General features: G+C 52.1%; 1 protein-coding gene across 8 annotated transcripts in view; it reads right to left on the bottom strand.

Moving 5' to 3' along the window:
- Nucleotides 1–390: 390 nt before the first annotated feature.
- The window catches only part of JDP2 (Jun dimerization protein 2), a 42529-nt gene continuing 26669 nt past the window's right edge, over nucleotides 391–16250 (bottom strand). For 5 of the 8 annotated variants that reach the window (XM_025444307.3, XM_025444302.3, XM_025444304.3 and 2 more), the window contains 2 exons: nucleotides 10111–10215; nucleotides 391–2928 (listed from right to left, as the gene is read on the bottom strand). In XM_025444307.3, coding sequence (XP_025300092.1) covers nucleotides 2743–2928; nucleotides 10111–10215 — 291 coding nt within the window. In that variant the 3' untranslated portion in view covers nucleotides 391–2742. The remainder of the gene's footprint in view (nucleotides 2929–10110; nucleotides 10216–16250) is intronic. The other 3 variants (XR_004818169.2, XR_007412721.1, XR_004818168.2) reach the window with 3 other exon arrangements.

Genomic DNA, 16250 nt, shown 5'->3' with positions numbered 1-16250 from the left:
TTGCTTTGCTTCTAGCCTTAAAGGTGCAGTGGATTGCATTTTACAGAGGGATTGGGATGAAAAGTCAGCATTTAAGGAGAAAATGTATGCCTTCCCTTGCTCATTTTGCAGAGAGCAGGGACCAGGACCCACTGAAAGAAGCAGATCAACACTCCCCAAGGTGCCCTCTTCCCTGGACACCCTCACCCCAGGGCTTGGGCTTACCGACTACAAGGGCCAGGGAAACAATAATTACACCCTTGGAATTGTATCTCTCTCTCTCTCTTTCCCTCTAGACACTTAACGAAATTTGCATCAATTCAAGGAGCATATGCTGGAACTCCATTGTAACTTCAGATTTTGTTTTTATTTCCTGAGTTTGCTAAGGAAAGAATGGAAAAACAAAACCTATTTGTGCTGTGGCTTGTTCTCTTTTATTATGAAATATACCAAGCATACAGAAGAATGTGAAGAGTATCACTCACCTCTGACAAATTCTAACATTGTTCTACATTTGATTCAGATTCTTTAAAGTAAATGAAATATTACAGGTACAGTTGAAACCCAGTGTCCTTCTTGGTCTTGTAGATGCTGCCCGCCCCCCTCCCCAGGAGCATTCCCCATCACTGATTTTGATATTTGATTTTGATAGCAGTCCTGTGCATGCCTTTGCACCTCTACTATCCAGTTCTGTGTGTACCCGCAAACAGTAAAATATCAGTTTACATGTCCAGAAAGATTACATAAATGGTACACTGCAACTTGCTGTCCTCTCCTCCAGCTCAACACTGCATTCCTGAGATTTATTCACATCGATACCTGTAGCTCTGGTTCATTCTTTTTAACTGCTGCATAATATTTGATTTTATAAAAATACGGTTTATCTGCTCTTCTATTCATAGGTATTTAGGTTGTTTTCAGTTTCTCTTTATTACAAACAAAGCTTCAGTGGAAGTCTTGTCCATTTCCTTGGGCCCCTGTGCTGGAGTTCCTCCAGGGTATATACTTCAGAGGGAAATTGCTAGGTCAAAGGATGTGTTTAGCTTTAGCATCACTGGTTATTGCTAAATTGCTTTGCACAGGAGTCACACGGATTTCCCACTCCTGGCATATGTAAGTTCCCTTTAATTCGTATCCCAACCAACACATACTAGTTTGTGCCCATCTGATTGCTAATGGGTCTTGTCCTTCTTATAGGTTGCACAGTTGATTCTCAGAGCAACTCTGGGCACAGGCCTTACTTGTGACCACCTGGCAGGAAATCCTAGGGAGGCCCGAGGAGGGGGATGGTGAGCCCAACACAGATGACTGTGGCCATGCAGGAGCCCAATGAACCCGGGAATCCTGGATCCCAGCATTTGTCACTATAGGAACTGGGTACGTGGCCAGGACACAAACTCTGCAGCCACCTTTAGAGAATAAAAGATATTAAATCATTTGCACTATGTAGTAAATATCAACAACTATCCACACTAGCAGAGAACAAGATAATTATCATTTTATGGTGACGACTCGGCCCCTTGTAGATTGCCTGGCACACACAGGGCAGGCACTCAGTACACTCGTGGAGTGAACAAAGGAAGTACCACAGATTTCTTTGACTTCTCTGAACCTCGACTTCCTCATCTGTAAAATGGGCATATAATCACTTACCTGGGAGGGCTGTTGTGAAAACCCAGGGCCTACAGCAGACGCTCCAAACATCCTCTGACACCGCAACCGGGAAGCCCACCGGGCGTGCCTTGCACCCCATTCCCTAGGCAGACACCACAAGAGGCAGCCGAGTAAGTAAGAGTAACGTTTACTGAGCGATACAGGACTGAGTACTAGGAAGGGTTTACCAGGATGGAAATGCACCCCATGCCCGCCCCGGCCACCCCCAACACCCAGAGACTACTACAGTACTTAGGAGTTACACACAATGGCCATAACTGCTGGATATCTGTTCGTAACAAACAAACCATAGCATATTTATACTATATCACATCGAGTGATTATAGAAATCCATATATATATTGCTTGTATAAAATCTTTTTTTTTTGTAAAAAATATTAAAAAAAAAAAAAGAAAGTATAAAAAACATGTGCAGTTGAAAGCCCTGCCAGGACAGCCAGTCTGTAAACATTCGGTGAGTATGTGCTTTGGAAGGGCGCCCGCGCCTCGTGCCCACAGCAAACTCCAGCAGGGCGGGCGAGGGTGCGCCCCGGCTGCCGCTCCCGGGGGGGCCCCCCACGCTGGGCCCAGGGGGCGGGGACGGCAGGGCCCCGCATGGCACCCCGTCCAGCCGGGCTTCAGGGTCGGCAGGCAGGGCTGGGGGCCGGCAGGCTGCAGTTGGACTCGGAGTTCGTCCCCAGCCGCGTTTTGTTTGCAACTCATGGCTTTTCCTGGCTGCTCCCAGGTCCCTCAGTGGGCCCGGTGGGGGGGCCGGGAAGTGCCCGAGGCCATTGGGTTGGGGTGTCTCTCGCTGGCCGTCTCTGGTCTCTGTGCTGCCTCCTTCGAGCTGGGCCCCAGCAGGCCAGCCCCGCCCGAGGGTCTGCTTTGGTCTCAGCGCTTGGTCCTTCTAGTTCCCTCAGCCGTTCTGCCCCTCGTGTGGCTGATCTGAGTTTCACAAAAAAGGCCCGGCCCGCGCTGGCTGTGCTGAGCCTCCTTGTCAAGTTTGTCATGCAGCGAGGAAGGGCCCTCTGGGACCCCTCGTCCTCTACCCTCTTCCCAAATCCTCCTCCTCCTCCTCCTCTTCCTCCTCTTCCTTCGCCCAGCCCATGGTCACTTCTTCTCTAGCTGCTCCAACAGCGGGTTGCCTTCGGACTCGGGGGTCTTGACGCTGTCCGTCCGGACGATGCAGGTGGGGCGATGCCGGTTCAGCATCAGAATGAGCTGCTGCCGCTCCTGCTTCAGCTCCTCGATCTGGGTCTTCAGCTCCGCGTTCATGAGCTCCAGCCGCTCAGATTCCTGGTGCGTGGAAACAGAGACAGGGCTGTAAGCGCTCACTGGGGACCAGCTCTGCCTCTGGGGAGCTACAAGGCACTCCCATCGGGCGTCCGCCTGTTTTCTGCCTGCCAGCCTCCCACTGGAGAAAGCACAGAACCTGCTATTGAGTCCCTGGGGTAACTGACTTTCTGCAGCCGTGCCCGTCACTCCTGTGACACTGGCCTGTGTCAAAGCGGGATGAACCAGGTTATATTCTGGGGCCAGCCTGTGTCAGGTCCCCCTTCCCTCCCCTCGCTCAATCTACTCCAGCCACAGTGACTTCCTTGCAATTGCTCAAATATGCCAATACTCTCCTGCCTCCTGACCCTGGCCCAAAGAAACAAAGGGTGGGAGAAGAATAGTGGCCCAGTGGCACTAGAGCAGGTGCATGAAGGGTCCAGAGGGGGTCACACGTGACCCACAGCTGGCAGTGCAGTGGCAAAGTGCTTTGATGTGTGATGTGTCATTGTACATTGGGGATATTGGCCTGTGGGATCACATGCCCAGGGTAATCATGTCATTCTTCCTAAAACACGTGCTGCCTGGTTATTAGCCCCAAATTATTAAACACCCTCCTCTTTATCCCCTGTTATCTAGAAGCTTTGCCCATTGGGGGGCAATCAACTGTCATCCTTCTGGATCTAAAATAAAGTTTCAAATCTCAAGTGAGATTCCCAATGAACTTCCAGCTCAGTGGGAGAGACTCCAAGGGAAAGAAGCAATGCTGGCTATTTGATTTCAGGGGGAGTTCGCATGTCTAGAGTGTGGATAGGTGATGGGCATACCAGTTCAAGGCTTGGGGTCAAAACAGTAAGACAGGAAGGCTCCTGAATGATTTTTATTGGACTGTGTCTGAAAACTGGCAAGCAGCTCAAGGGTTGAAATTTACTCAAGAGCCAGCAAAGTTTTAGCCCAGTGGTGCTCAACTCGGAGCGATTTGGCCTACTAGAAGACATTTGACAATGTCTGGAGACATTTTTGGTTGTTGCAACTGGGGAGAAGGTTGCTACCCACATTTAGTGGGTAGAGGCTAGGGGTAGTGGGTAGAGGCTAGAGATGCTCATAAACATCCCGCACAGGATGGCCCCACAATAAGAACTATCTAGACAAAATGTCAACAGCTGAAGTTGAGCAACCTGTATCAGGCAAAGGACAAGCTGTGGTTATGATTACATGTTCCACAACTGAGCTGGGGAACCCTGGCTTGGGTCTAGAGGCTTGCCCTCCACCTGTCAGGGCCAGGCCGAGCAGCCTCCTTTGGTGGTCTTCAGGGCCCTCAGTGGGGCCCACACACATCCCAGGGCTGCTATTCTTTCTCCCACCCACTGGCCTGCCTTGTGCTCATCTCTGAGGACGCAGCATGAGTGGCCCAGGGAACTGGACTGCTGACACGTGCAAACCTCGTGACCAAACACTGCAGGAGAACAGCCTTGAAAAAAGGAAAAAAATGCTCAAGGGAAAAATATTAAAAACCAGCTATGGTTGTTTCTGGTTCAACAGGATGAAGCCAAAGGGGGAGGCTGGCCCTGTCCCCTGCTCTCAGAATTCCGGGTGAAGTCATCTCTGAAGGCCAGGAGAGAGACCCACGTGAAACCATGGGTCCATGACCGATCAGTCTGAGCCAGTTGGGTGCTAATCTTAGCTGCCTGCTCACCGGGTCTGATGAACTCATGACTTTGGGGACTCTTCACAAACCCTCTGACCATCTGGTTCCCCTGAGCCAACATTTTAACTCCAAGTTCAAATCCTCTGACCCTCTGTCTCTAGGAGTTTCTGTTCAATCCACCCATTTGCATTTGCTTGAGGACATTCGTGTACAACGAATGTCTGGGGGAATCAGGATCCATACAGCGGGAAAGAGCTTACTATGTGCCCATCAGCACTGCAGGGACTGGAAGACCTTCCAAGAGGCCTAAATGGCTAGGTCTGGCCTCAAGTTTAAAAAATGGTTGGGTTGAGAAGGCCAGTTGGCCCCTCCAGTGGAGGGGGTGGGACATGAGGAAGGCGGCCCTGAGTGGACAAAGACACAGACATGGGAAATAAGCTACAGATGTGTTTAGGAGAAGAAATCCTCCATTGTGACCATAGGTCACTTTAGGACAGAAGGTAGAGAGCCAGGAAGGTGGAGTTAGAGCCACGTTAGGCAAAACTTTAGGGTTTGGAACCAGAGTCAGGAGTAAGTTCCTTAGCTACACGGAGTCTCAGCTATCTAAAATATAAAATGATGATGCTCGCGGGGATTAAGTGAACTCACATGGGAAAGGCACCTTATAAACTGAAGGCTTAGGGAGGCTTAAGGAATGGATACTTTAAGCTTTGAGCAAGGGCCCATGGAGAAAGAGAAGGAGAAGCAGCAGAGGAGGATGGTTCAAAGACGCCTGGCAGATCCTGGTGACTGGCTCCATCTGGAGAATGAAAGAGGCTGCCTGTGGGCCCGAGGGGAAGGGCCCAAGGGGGCTGCTGTTTGGGGGATGGCAAGGAAGCAGTTGAGTGGCACATGAGTGGGCGTTAAAGGTGCCAATGCAAGGGCCAGCGTCCAGGCACACGGCATTCAGTACTACACACCAATCTAATGCCTCGAAATGACTGTGTGTCCAACCAACTTCACGTACGAACGTCCGTATCACACAGAGACCCAAGTAGGCATGTGGCTTCACACATACAGTCACCATTCAGCAGAATGGCACTGCATTCTGTCGGTTTTAAAAGGTTAGAGCATATCATGGAATACCCTAAATTCTGCCCAGCTGGCTGTCAGAATGTGACTGCTTTTTACTTTTATTTCCTTCTGTTTTCTTGGGTGGTGCTACATCTTTATTAATTGCATAAGTAGAAGTTGAGTTCCGAAGAATCTTTTTCTTTTTTTTTAACCATGATCGTAGAAGTTGTCTGTGGTTTTGTAGCAGCAATTACCTGATCTGTTTCCCTAATCAAGATACATGTTAATCACAGAAGTCAATAACTCTGCTTGCATTTTTGCTTATTATTTTGTCTTCTGGTAGATATTTATTGCCCTGGAGAAAATGAAACCATTTGTTGTTGCTATTGTTTCGTTCTAAAAATTTTATTTATTTGAGGGAGAGAGAGAGAATAAGAGAGCACAAGCGGGGAGGAGCAGCAGAGGGAGAGGGAGGAGCAGACTTCCTGCCCAGCAGGGAGCCCCATGTGGGACTCGATCCCAGGCCCCTGAGATCATGACATGAGCCGAAGGCAGATGCTTACCCAGCTGAGCTACCCAGCTGCCTCCATTTGTCGTTCTAGAGTAGAATTAGTGGAAGTGAATGAACATTCTGTCTCTTTCACTGTGTTCAGCAAAGGCAGGAGAAAAAATACAAAGGGGCTGCGTGTTCTGGCTTTTCATACTGGCTGTGTGACCTTGGCCAAGTCAATTCTCTTCTCGGGGCTTCAGTCCCCTCCCAGAAAATATAATGATTGGCCCAGGGGACTTTAAGCATTAAGATTCTCTGATTTTATCTTTTTTTTTTTTAAAGGTTTTTCAAATTTATTTATTCATGAAAGACACACAGAGAGAGGCAGAGACACAGGCAGAGGGAGAAGCAGGCTCCATGCAGGGAGCCAGATGTGGGACTCGATCCCAGGACTCCAGGATCATGCCCTGGGTCAAAGGCAGATGCTCAACCACTGAGCCACCCAGGCATCCCTGATTTTATCTTTTAAAAACAAGTAACCTTAATGCACTTAAAATAGAGTTCTATTTCACAACTCTTTTGGTAAGTATTGGGTAGAAGGCTGGTGTGGCCTCTTCTGAGTCCAAAAGACCTGTCTGAATTAAAATCCTGACTCTGCCACTTTAGCTATGTCACTGTGAACCATATCCCCAATTTCCCTGAGCCGGGGCAACCTGAACAGCATGCTGGGCAACAAAGGAAGCCCTGGGTTCGAGTCCCACCTCAGCTGCTGTGGGGCCTTGAGCAAACTTTCATTCCTCTGAGTCTCAGAATCCTCATTAGTGGAGTGGGCACTGCCTCATCTCCTCCCAGAGCCACCTTCTTCTTGTGGCCATCAAGGAGAGAATGGCCATGAACAGTGCAGTGCACCATGGGAGTATGAGATGGGGTTACTGCTACCAAAGCCCAGGGAATGAACCTGCGTTAAGCGCAGCAGTTACAGAGGCCAGGGTTACAGAAGGGAGAAGTGCAGGGGCTGCTACATGTAATTGTGGACACAGGAGGTAATGAGGTCACCCTGGTTGCCTCAGGAACTCGGCTGGTCCAGGCAGGCGAACTCTGAGAGGCTCTAAGACTCTCCCAGAGTGGATCTAGGCATCCAGGGGTCAAGGATGGGTGGGTGACTTTCTACATTATACATACGTGTGTGGGTGTGTGTACACACATATCCTTTTGTACCTCTGAGCCTTATAAATATTTTATCTGGTAAAAAATAGAGTACAAGAGTCACCTGGGTGGCTCAGTCAGTAAAGCGTCTGACTTGATTTCAGCTCAGGTCATGATCTTAGGGTTATGAGATCAAGCCCCATGGCAGGCTCCATGCTCAGTGGGGAGTCTGCTTGGGATTCTCTTCCTCTGCCCCTTCTCTCTCTCTCTCTCTCTCTCTCTATCTCCAGTAATACATAAATCTTTAAAAAATAATAAACGACTGAATTATAAGAGAATTCTTCAGGTCTGTGGGCACTGGCCATCAACACAGCCATCTGCATCTGTGTCCTAAACCTCACGCCCAACTGTGTTTCTAAGGCCAGAGGGGAAGAGAGGAGCATGGGAGAAGAGGAGGACTGGGATGGAACTACCCAAACCCCCCTCCTAGACCCCGAGCGTCCAAGGACACCACCCCAGTCATATAACTGGTCTTCCCACTGCCCCAATCCTTGCCACACACTGCAGCCAGGAGGATCTTTCCAAGGTGTGTCTCCCTCCAACTGAAACGTTCCATCGCTCTCCATGACTACATAATCATGGAGATGGAGACATTTGTGAGAGTAAAACAAGTGATATTAGTAAGTAGGCCAGGACCAGAGGCATAAAGGAGGATTGCCCCAGACATCGCAGCACAGACCTAGCAAGGACCAGGGGGGCTGCCTGCCCCTCCACTCTCTCCATGGTACTCTAAACTCCAGCCACACTGACATTCTTCTCAATTTCTTAATCACATCCTTAAACACTTCTTGCCTCTGGCCTTTGCTTGCACTGTTCCTGCTAACCCCCCACATCCCTGTCCTTCATCTCGTTAGCTCCTACTCCTCTTCTGTGGCTCAGTAAGCAGTCTCTCCTCAGCCTAGACTAAGATAGGGCCTCATGGTGTGTTCTCACAGCCCGCCAAGCTGGCCCAACACAACTCGCAGCACACATTACCACTCCCCACTTCTCTCTGCCAATCCTATGCAGACATCACTTGCTTGTCTGCTGTGCAATAGCAGGTACTCACAACACACTGATTGGTTGGATGGATGGATGGATGGATGGATGGATGGATGGATGGATGGATAAGCAAAGGAATAAATGAATCCCAGCTCACACTTGCTAGCAGTGTGACTTTGGGCAAATAACTTGACCTCTTCTGAGCTAGAGGTCAATTCCCACAATGGGGATAACTAATGTTTATCTCACTCGAATGCCTTACTTGGCTCTGCAGGTGCTCAGGGCTGGAAATGAGGTGCGGGACACTCCAACCACCTTAAAGGCCCGTGTCAGACCTGTATCTTAGAAACTTTTTGAAAACTTCCAGCCCAGTGTTGATCCCCCAACTCTTCCAAGGAAGCTCCCAGCTCTTGGGAGTCTAACTCTCACCTGTAATGGCCATTCACCTACCCCAGATGCTCAGAGCTTGCTGGTGTACACACGGCCCCACACTGTCTACACCTGTGACCTCGGGTTTTCTCTCTGCTTGTTGAGAGTGTGAGAAGAGACCCATATATTCCCCAGCATTAGAGAAACCAGAGGCCACATCAGCCTTGTCTCTCCAGCTCCCGTGGGACGGTCTATGTCTGCTCCTTCCTGTGTGTCCCTCAGTACACCTGGCACAGTGCTGGGCATTTAGCACGTGTATAAAAATGCTTGCCAATGAATCAACAAATGAGTGAAAGAATGAACAAATGAACAAATGAATTAGAGCTAGCATAGCAGAGTATTAAGAACAAATGCTTTCAAGTTAGCCTCAGGCTTGAATCCCAGTTCTACCACTTAGTTGCTGAGGGACCTGGGCAAGTAACTTAACCTCACCATGCCTTAGTTTCCCCATCTGTAGGAAGACAATAACCTCATACAGTTGTTATGCCTATAAAGAGATAATATATTTACAGTATTTTGCACACCTCCCAACCTTACAAATGTTAGCAACCACAGTTACTTGTTGCATGCTATAGAACAGAGCCAGACCCATGGATTGTTATTGTTACTATTATTCTTTAGTAATGAACAAGTGATCCAGAGTGGAGAGGCCAGAGACTACCAAGCTGGACTGATTAGCTTTCCTGGTCATGTCCCTTCACTGCTGTCTATCATTGTTGAGAAGCAGCGAAGGCCTAAGAGATGGGACTCTAGGGGGGTTGGGGGGACTGCTTGGCACAGTCCACATGAAAGGGCAGAGACCCGCTCTGAGGGCCAGGTGGGGGAGGGAGGGGAAGGCGACCCCTTCTGCTGGCCTTCACAGGCAGAGCTGACCTCTGCTCCCTGGGGGCAGAGGCTTGGGGGCCCCCTCCAGCAGGGCTGAGGCCAGCCAGAGGGGATGCAGGGTTGGAAGAGCCCCCTGCAGCGAAGGGAGGAGCTTCTCTCTTGCCAGGTGCTGCATCCACCGCGCACACTTGGCGGTTGTCACCTAGGTCATTAGCATCCACCCTAGACAACTCTTGCAGCCACCAGGGTTTTGAAATGAGTAGTAGCAGTCCGCGGCCACAAGGGTCAATCAGCAGCACCAGGTGTGACCTGGTAGAGGGGACTTGGCTCCTCCCACCTCCTCTGGCCTTGGGGGCCCTGGGTGGGTGGGACCTGAGGCCGGCTGCCCTTGGGTGGGGGAAAGGGCAGTGGGTGGGAGGCAGGGAGGAACCGAGGGCTGGCTGCGGCTTGGCCAGACGCCAGCAGGTGCCCGTGCATTCCATCCGCAGGCTTGGGTGCCGTCTGCGGGCCCGCAGGTGCCCCGGCCGCTCGGAAGAACGAGATGGGCGCCCGCCCGCCCGCCCGGCCCGCTCACCCGCTGCAGAAACTCCGTCCGCTCCTTCTTCTTGTTCCGGCATCGGGCCGCCGCCACTTTGTTCTTCTCCCGGCGCCTTTTCCTCCGCTCCTCTTCCTCATCTAGCTGTGAGGGCAGAGAGCCACCGGTCAGACGTGGAGGCGGGCCTGGGGGACGGCTCCCCGCCCCACGCGGACAGATGGACGAGCCCGGCCGCACCCACGCGGCGCCCCGGTCCTCCCGGAGCAGGTGGGCAAGGCCGGGCGGGCCAGTGGCCCGGAGGGCAGGCCTCTGGAGGGTTCTGCCAGAGTTCAGGAGGCTCGGAGCCTGGCAAGGCCACTCACTCGGAGGTGACACCCAGTGGGCGGTGACGGTCTGTCCTCTTGCCCAGCCCAAGCCTTCTGGGCACTATTTTCCAGGCCAGCGGTTCCCAGGCACTTCCTTTAAAAATGCCTTGGGCATGGACACAGGTTTCACATGCTACCCCCACGCACTTCCACCTCCCCGGGGGGAGCCTCCCTCTTGGTCCTCCCAGAGGCTCCGATCTACCTCCTGGTGCTCCTAAACCACCTTCCCCGGCCTCCTCAGCTGGCTTTGATTGTTTTCCCTGCTTCTGCACTTGAGGCTCTGTCCCCATGACACCCCCCTGTATCCAAAGATCCCGGGAGTGCCCTGTGCGGGACACAGGCAGAGGGGCTCCCTGAGTCTCCAGGTTTGCTTGCTTCTTCCCCAGGACACGTTAGAAAATTCACCATGCAAAAGACAGGGACCATTAAACAGGAAGGAGGAAACTCACTGCCCACCAACCCTGACTTTCTGTGATTTTTTTTTTAAGATTTTATTTATGTATTCATGACAGACACACTGAGAGAGAGGCAGAGACACAGGCAGAGGGAGAAGCAGGCTCCATGCGGGGTGCCTGATGCAGGACACGATCCCAGGAGCCCAGGATCATGCCCTGAGCCAAACGCAGATGCTCAACCGCTAAGCCACCCCAGGTGTCCCTCGGTGATTTATTTTTAAATCACATTTTATTATTTATTTTATTTATCACATCTGTTAAATGCTTTCCACATCTTATTGTTTCATGCCTATTTGTTAAATGCTTTCCACACAGGTCACATTACCCTCACAATCAATGAGGAAGGTACTATTATTGTCCCATTCGACAGTTGGTGGGACTGAGCTGCAGGATTCCATCTGCCCAAGGCCACCCAAACTAAGAAATGACACAGCTGGGATTCCAACACGGATTTCTCAGACTTCAATCTTCCTGCTCTTGACTGACCACCAGCCCTCACAGCCCTGACCCATCAGGATCACTTCGATGTGGTGCCTCTGGCTGTCTGTGAGCTACCAGGAGGATCTAGAGGACACACAGGGCCAGCTGGGCTGGGGACAGCCCAGAGTCAGAGGCCACTAGTGAAGTCGTTGGATTGCTCTGGGCTTGCCAACTCTCTCACTTCTTGAGCCAGTGGGGGTGAATCTGGCAGCCTGAGGCCTGGAACAAGGTCTCAGCCGAAAGGGCTCTAGGCCAGGAAAATAAACAGCCTCTCTCCGTGCACTCCCAGCATGCTCTAGGAGCTTAGGACCCAGAGCCTGGCCAGAGACCAAGCACCCATGGCCATGAGCACAGGCCTATTGGTAAGGCAGCCCTGTCTCCTCCACCACCTCTGAGCTTCTCCCTGCCCCGCTCCCACCCCTCCTGGGAGGCTGGCTGGAGAGGCACCTTGTCAACACCGCCACACCCAAGCACCTCCCAGCCCCTTGGCCTCCCTTGAAACAGAACCAGAAGTGACAGCTCCTCTGGCTGACCTGCATCTGGGAAAATAGAAACCTGGACAAAATTGATTCCACCCAACCTCAACCTCACCCCCAACAAGGCCAAGGTAACCGTGACGACAGGCAGAGGGAAGGAACTAGAGGAAGTGGCTGGCAGTGCAATCTCCCCTCAGCCCAGAGGGTTTGCCCACAAACTGCCAAGGTGATGTGTGCAACCCGGGCACTTCAGGGCTCACAGGGCCTGGAGCAAGCCCGGATTCTGGCAGAGTGGCTGCTTCCTGGGAGATACAACCTCTGTCTTCCAACACCCCGCACTCCACCCCAGCCCTGTACAGAGCCAGGGGCGAAGGGAAGCTGCTCCAGCAGCAGATACAAAGAGGCTCAATGCTGGGAGTTTAAGAGCTCAAGAGGGCCAGGCCGATGCCCGTGTCAGGGGGCTGCTCCAGCCTCCCTGTCCAGCCCCGTAAATCCCTCCAGCCATCACCCTCTGTCTCCAAATGTCTCCTCTTCTCCAAGCCAGCTGGGCCCTCCTGAGATGACCTTCCTTTCCCCCTTGGTAAACTCTTACTCAACCTTCAAGAGCAAATGTCACCTCTCTCAGGAAGGCTATTTGGACTCCCCAGATAGAATTAACTGCTTTGACTGTGCTGCCACAGCTCTTTGAGGACTGCACTGTGAGAGTCTCTATCACATCCCATCATAGTTCTCTGTTTGTGTAGGCTTCTGTCTTCCCTGCTAGGCTGAAGGATGGGGGACCTGAGCATCCCCAACACCTGGACAGAACATGGCACTTCACAGGGGCTCAGCAAATGTGCGTCGAAGGAGTGAAATAAAAGATTCCAGGGAGGGGCACCTGGGTGGCTCAGTCAGTTAAGCGTCTGCTTTCAGCTCAGGTCATGATCCCAAGGTCCTAGGATCGAGTCCCACTCGGGGGGAGCCTGTTATGCCTCTGCCCCTTCCTCTACTCATGCTCTCTCTCACTCTCTGTCAAATAAATAAATAAAATCTTAATAAAAAAAAAAGATTCCAGGGAAAGATGGCACAGGCTTGGATTCTATAATTATAAAAACGATGTGTTGCCTATGTTTGCTCCTGCATAAGCTTTTCCCTGGTGCTAATAAGGAGCCTTTTGCACCAGGCCTGGCCTCTTCTGTCTGCAGGAGGCCAGCAAAGCTTGGGGGCGGGGTCCTGTCCTCCCCAGAAGCACACTGACCAGGCAGAGCCTCGATCAAGGGCAAACTCCTGATGGCTATGGCAGGTCTGCACAAATCCTGACACAGTCTAGGCTGTGCACTTCAGCCTAACCCCCTGCTAAAGCTCCACACCCCACCTCCACCCCGTAGCCTCCCCGCCCATCCCCAGGCTTCTGCAGCCATGCTCCACCTCAGCTGACATCTCTCAGTAAGGCAAGAAATGTCCCCAAAGCCCCATTACGACATCTTCCCCATTGACACTGTGCTGCATCTTCCCCAACTTCTCCTGCTGCTATGTAAAAGCCACCCCAGGAAATTTGGAAAACAGCTGCTGAGGTCCTGCCGGAAATAAGAGGGGTGCTGGGCAGTGCCCTTCAGCTTTCTCATCCCTGCGGGCTGCCTGTGGCTCCTGCCTGAGCCCCACTGGAGACCCCCCGCGCCGCCGCCACCACCGCCACCAGCCTCCTCCCGGCCTTCCCTCACCACAGCATCAAGGCTGCTGCCCCAGCTCCTTGATGTTTGCCAGAGTCTCTAAAGCACTCGACTGGGAGGGGGTGAGCCAGCAGTGTTTTCACCACACACAGTTCAGACATCTAAAACTGGAACCCCAAAATGGGGCATGATGATTTTTTTTCTGCAGATACAGCTGGAAGAACAGGAATATTAAAGAAGGAGGCAGCTTGACACTAGATACATTTAAAGACCCACGAGATGTAGGCTCTGTTTCCCCCGGATTCCCAGGAAGGCCCAGGGTAAAGCTGTCTGTGTTCTGGGGTGAGAAGTGAGGGGTACCTCTGTGCCACATGTCACACATGCCCCTAGAAGTGAGGGACAGACTAGGGGACCCAGGGCCAAGAGGGTCCTCATGTTAAGCAGTCCCTCCTCAGAGAGACTGTTCTCAGGGCTCTGCTTGTGGGCAGGGGGACTCGAGCCCCTGACCACAGCTGACTGGACGAGGTGTGAACGGCAGACCAAGCTGGGCTGTAGTCGCCTCCTGAAAATCTGAAATCAGATCTGCTGGACCAGGGGGCAGCCAGCTTCAGTCCTGTGGCCCAGAGAAGCGGCAAGATCAGGCTGCTGCTGTGTAGAGATGAGCAGAAACCAAAGACCACGTGGCAGGAGAGAAACAAACACTTCGCCAAAGAGGGGCGTCGGAAAGACAAAAAGAGGAATGGGTGACAGAGAGAAAAGCAGAGCCTGGGCCAGGGTGGGGCCAGTGCCGTGCCCAGGATGGACACACTCACTCTAGAGCTCATGCCAGGGCAGGATCAGCACCCAAGCTGGATTGCCTCCTTAAATGCTGTGTTGCAGGGGATCCTGTTGCCTCACCCTGGTCCAGGTGCTGAGAGAGGGAGGGAACGCCAGACAGAGAAGGTAGAGACAGAGATGGAGAGGGAAAAGAGACACAGAGAGACAAAGAGGCAGAGCCATTAGAAGGAGAAGCACAGAGGCATGAGCAGAGGGCCGCAGTTCAGTCGGGCCCAGGGGACAGATAGGAAGCACACGGAGAATCCTCTGGGTTCCACCCCTGGGGTGACCTACATGTCCTACCCAAGGATCCATCATCCATACCCCTGAATCTGTCCTGAAAACTTCCTCCTCCTGCCTGGGAGGGAATTTGAGGAGGTTTCTGCCTGTGGGACACCAGGGGCCCATCCTTGTGAAGTCAGGTGATGCCACGTGATAAGGGAGGAGCAGAAGGTGGTCCCCAGGGATTAAGAGTAGGGGGTGGAGAATCACTGCTACCCAGGAGCCATGCCTCTAGAACAGCTGGGAAAATAGCAGAGCCTGGATACAGAAGGGCTTGGGCAAACAGAGGTACCCACCTCAGCAAGCATCAAATCCTCTGGCCTAGGAGTCTCAGCAGGCCAAATGGTCTTGGTAAACCATCTAGGACAGCCCTACTACCCCACGGCCCCACACTTTTACAAATGAGCAAACTAAAGAGATCAAGGCTGCCGGGAAGGTCAGTGACAGTTTCCAATCCAGGCCTTTTGGCCCTAGGGCCCAACCGCCTCCTGCTCTTTGAAGGGCTGGTGCTCTATGTGTGCCCCCCTCCCCCCTCCACACACATAGGGTAACAGGCCCCCTGTCCTTTCAGCTCCATCCTGGTGATGGGACTGTAGAGCAGCCACAGAAGCTTCTGACTCTGAGGGCAATGACTATGTTGTTTTTTTCCTATTTGGGCTTTTAAAATAAAAACAGTGTATTGCACAAGTAACACTGAATGTGTAACAATAAAACTGACTGGTTTACAGGAGGGCCCCCCCTCCCCACTCCTCTCTTGCAGGCCATGTGGCTTTCACATGCTGGCAACCTTCGCCCAGACTTGATTTTGAATTCTGATATTTCATAAGCATTTCCAAAAATATATCTTGCAGGGCCCACAAAGGGATAGGATGAAAAAGAGCAATGACCCTTTTTAACCTGAGGTATTGAAAATATGGACAGACTCACAAGGATGAAGCAACCAAGACAAGAGCAACGAAGCTGGAGACGAGCAGAAACCGGGGCGGGGGGAAGCCCCAAAACAAGCCCTTAGCACTCGTCAGAGTGGCAAAGGTCTAGAAGGCCTTATCTTACAGTAAGAACTGTAGCATGGGGACACCGAGGTGGCTCTGTGATTGAGCGTCTGCCTTCGGCTCAGGTCATGATCCCGGGGTCCTGGAATCGAGTTCCGCATCAGGCTCCCCACAGGGAGCCTGCTTCTCCTCTGCCTATGTCTCTGTCTCTCTCTGTGTGTGTCTTTAATGAATAAATAAATAAAATCTTTTTAAAAAAGAAGAAGAACTGTAGCATGGATGGAGAGAACCAGGCTTAGCTGAGACTCAGGGCATCAGGATTGTCGGCATAGGCTTTAGGGTCTGAGTGGCCTGTGTGCCCCCAGGCAAGTCACTTGCCCTCCCTGAGCCTCTGCACCTCACCTGTACAAGGCAAGCAGTGAGCACAGCAGCACAAGGTTGTAACAAGGACTCAGTTCCAATCCAGAGCCTGGGACACAGGGAGCCTTCTCTAAGGTCCAGATTGCGGGCCTGCCTTCCCAGGTGAGGCAGGAAGGCAGTGTTAGTACAGCCTGGGGCACACACCACCTCCCATAGGGCAGAATCTGGCAGAGGAGACCTGGGAAGGGGGGGCGGGGGCATAGGGAATGCTTCAAGGCACACAAGCTGTCAATGAGCAGGCCTG

This window comes from Canis lupus, chromosome 8 (assembly GCF_003254725.2).
Source record: "Canis lupus dingo isolate Sandy chromosome 8, ASM325472v2, whole genome shotgun sequence".
In the NCBI taxonomy this organism is placed as follows: Eukaryota; Metazoa; Chordata; class Mammalia; order Carnivora; family Canidae; genus Canis; species Canis lupus.
Note: the sequence above shows the minus strand (reverse complement) of the source record. Positions and strands in the feature narration are given on the sequence as shown.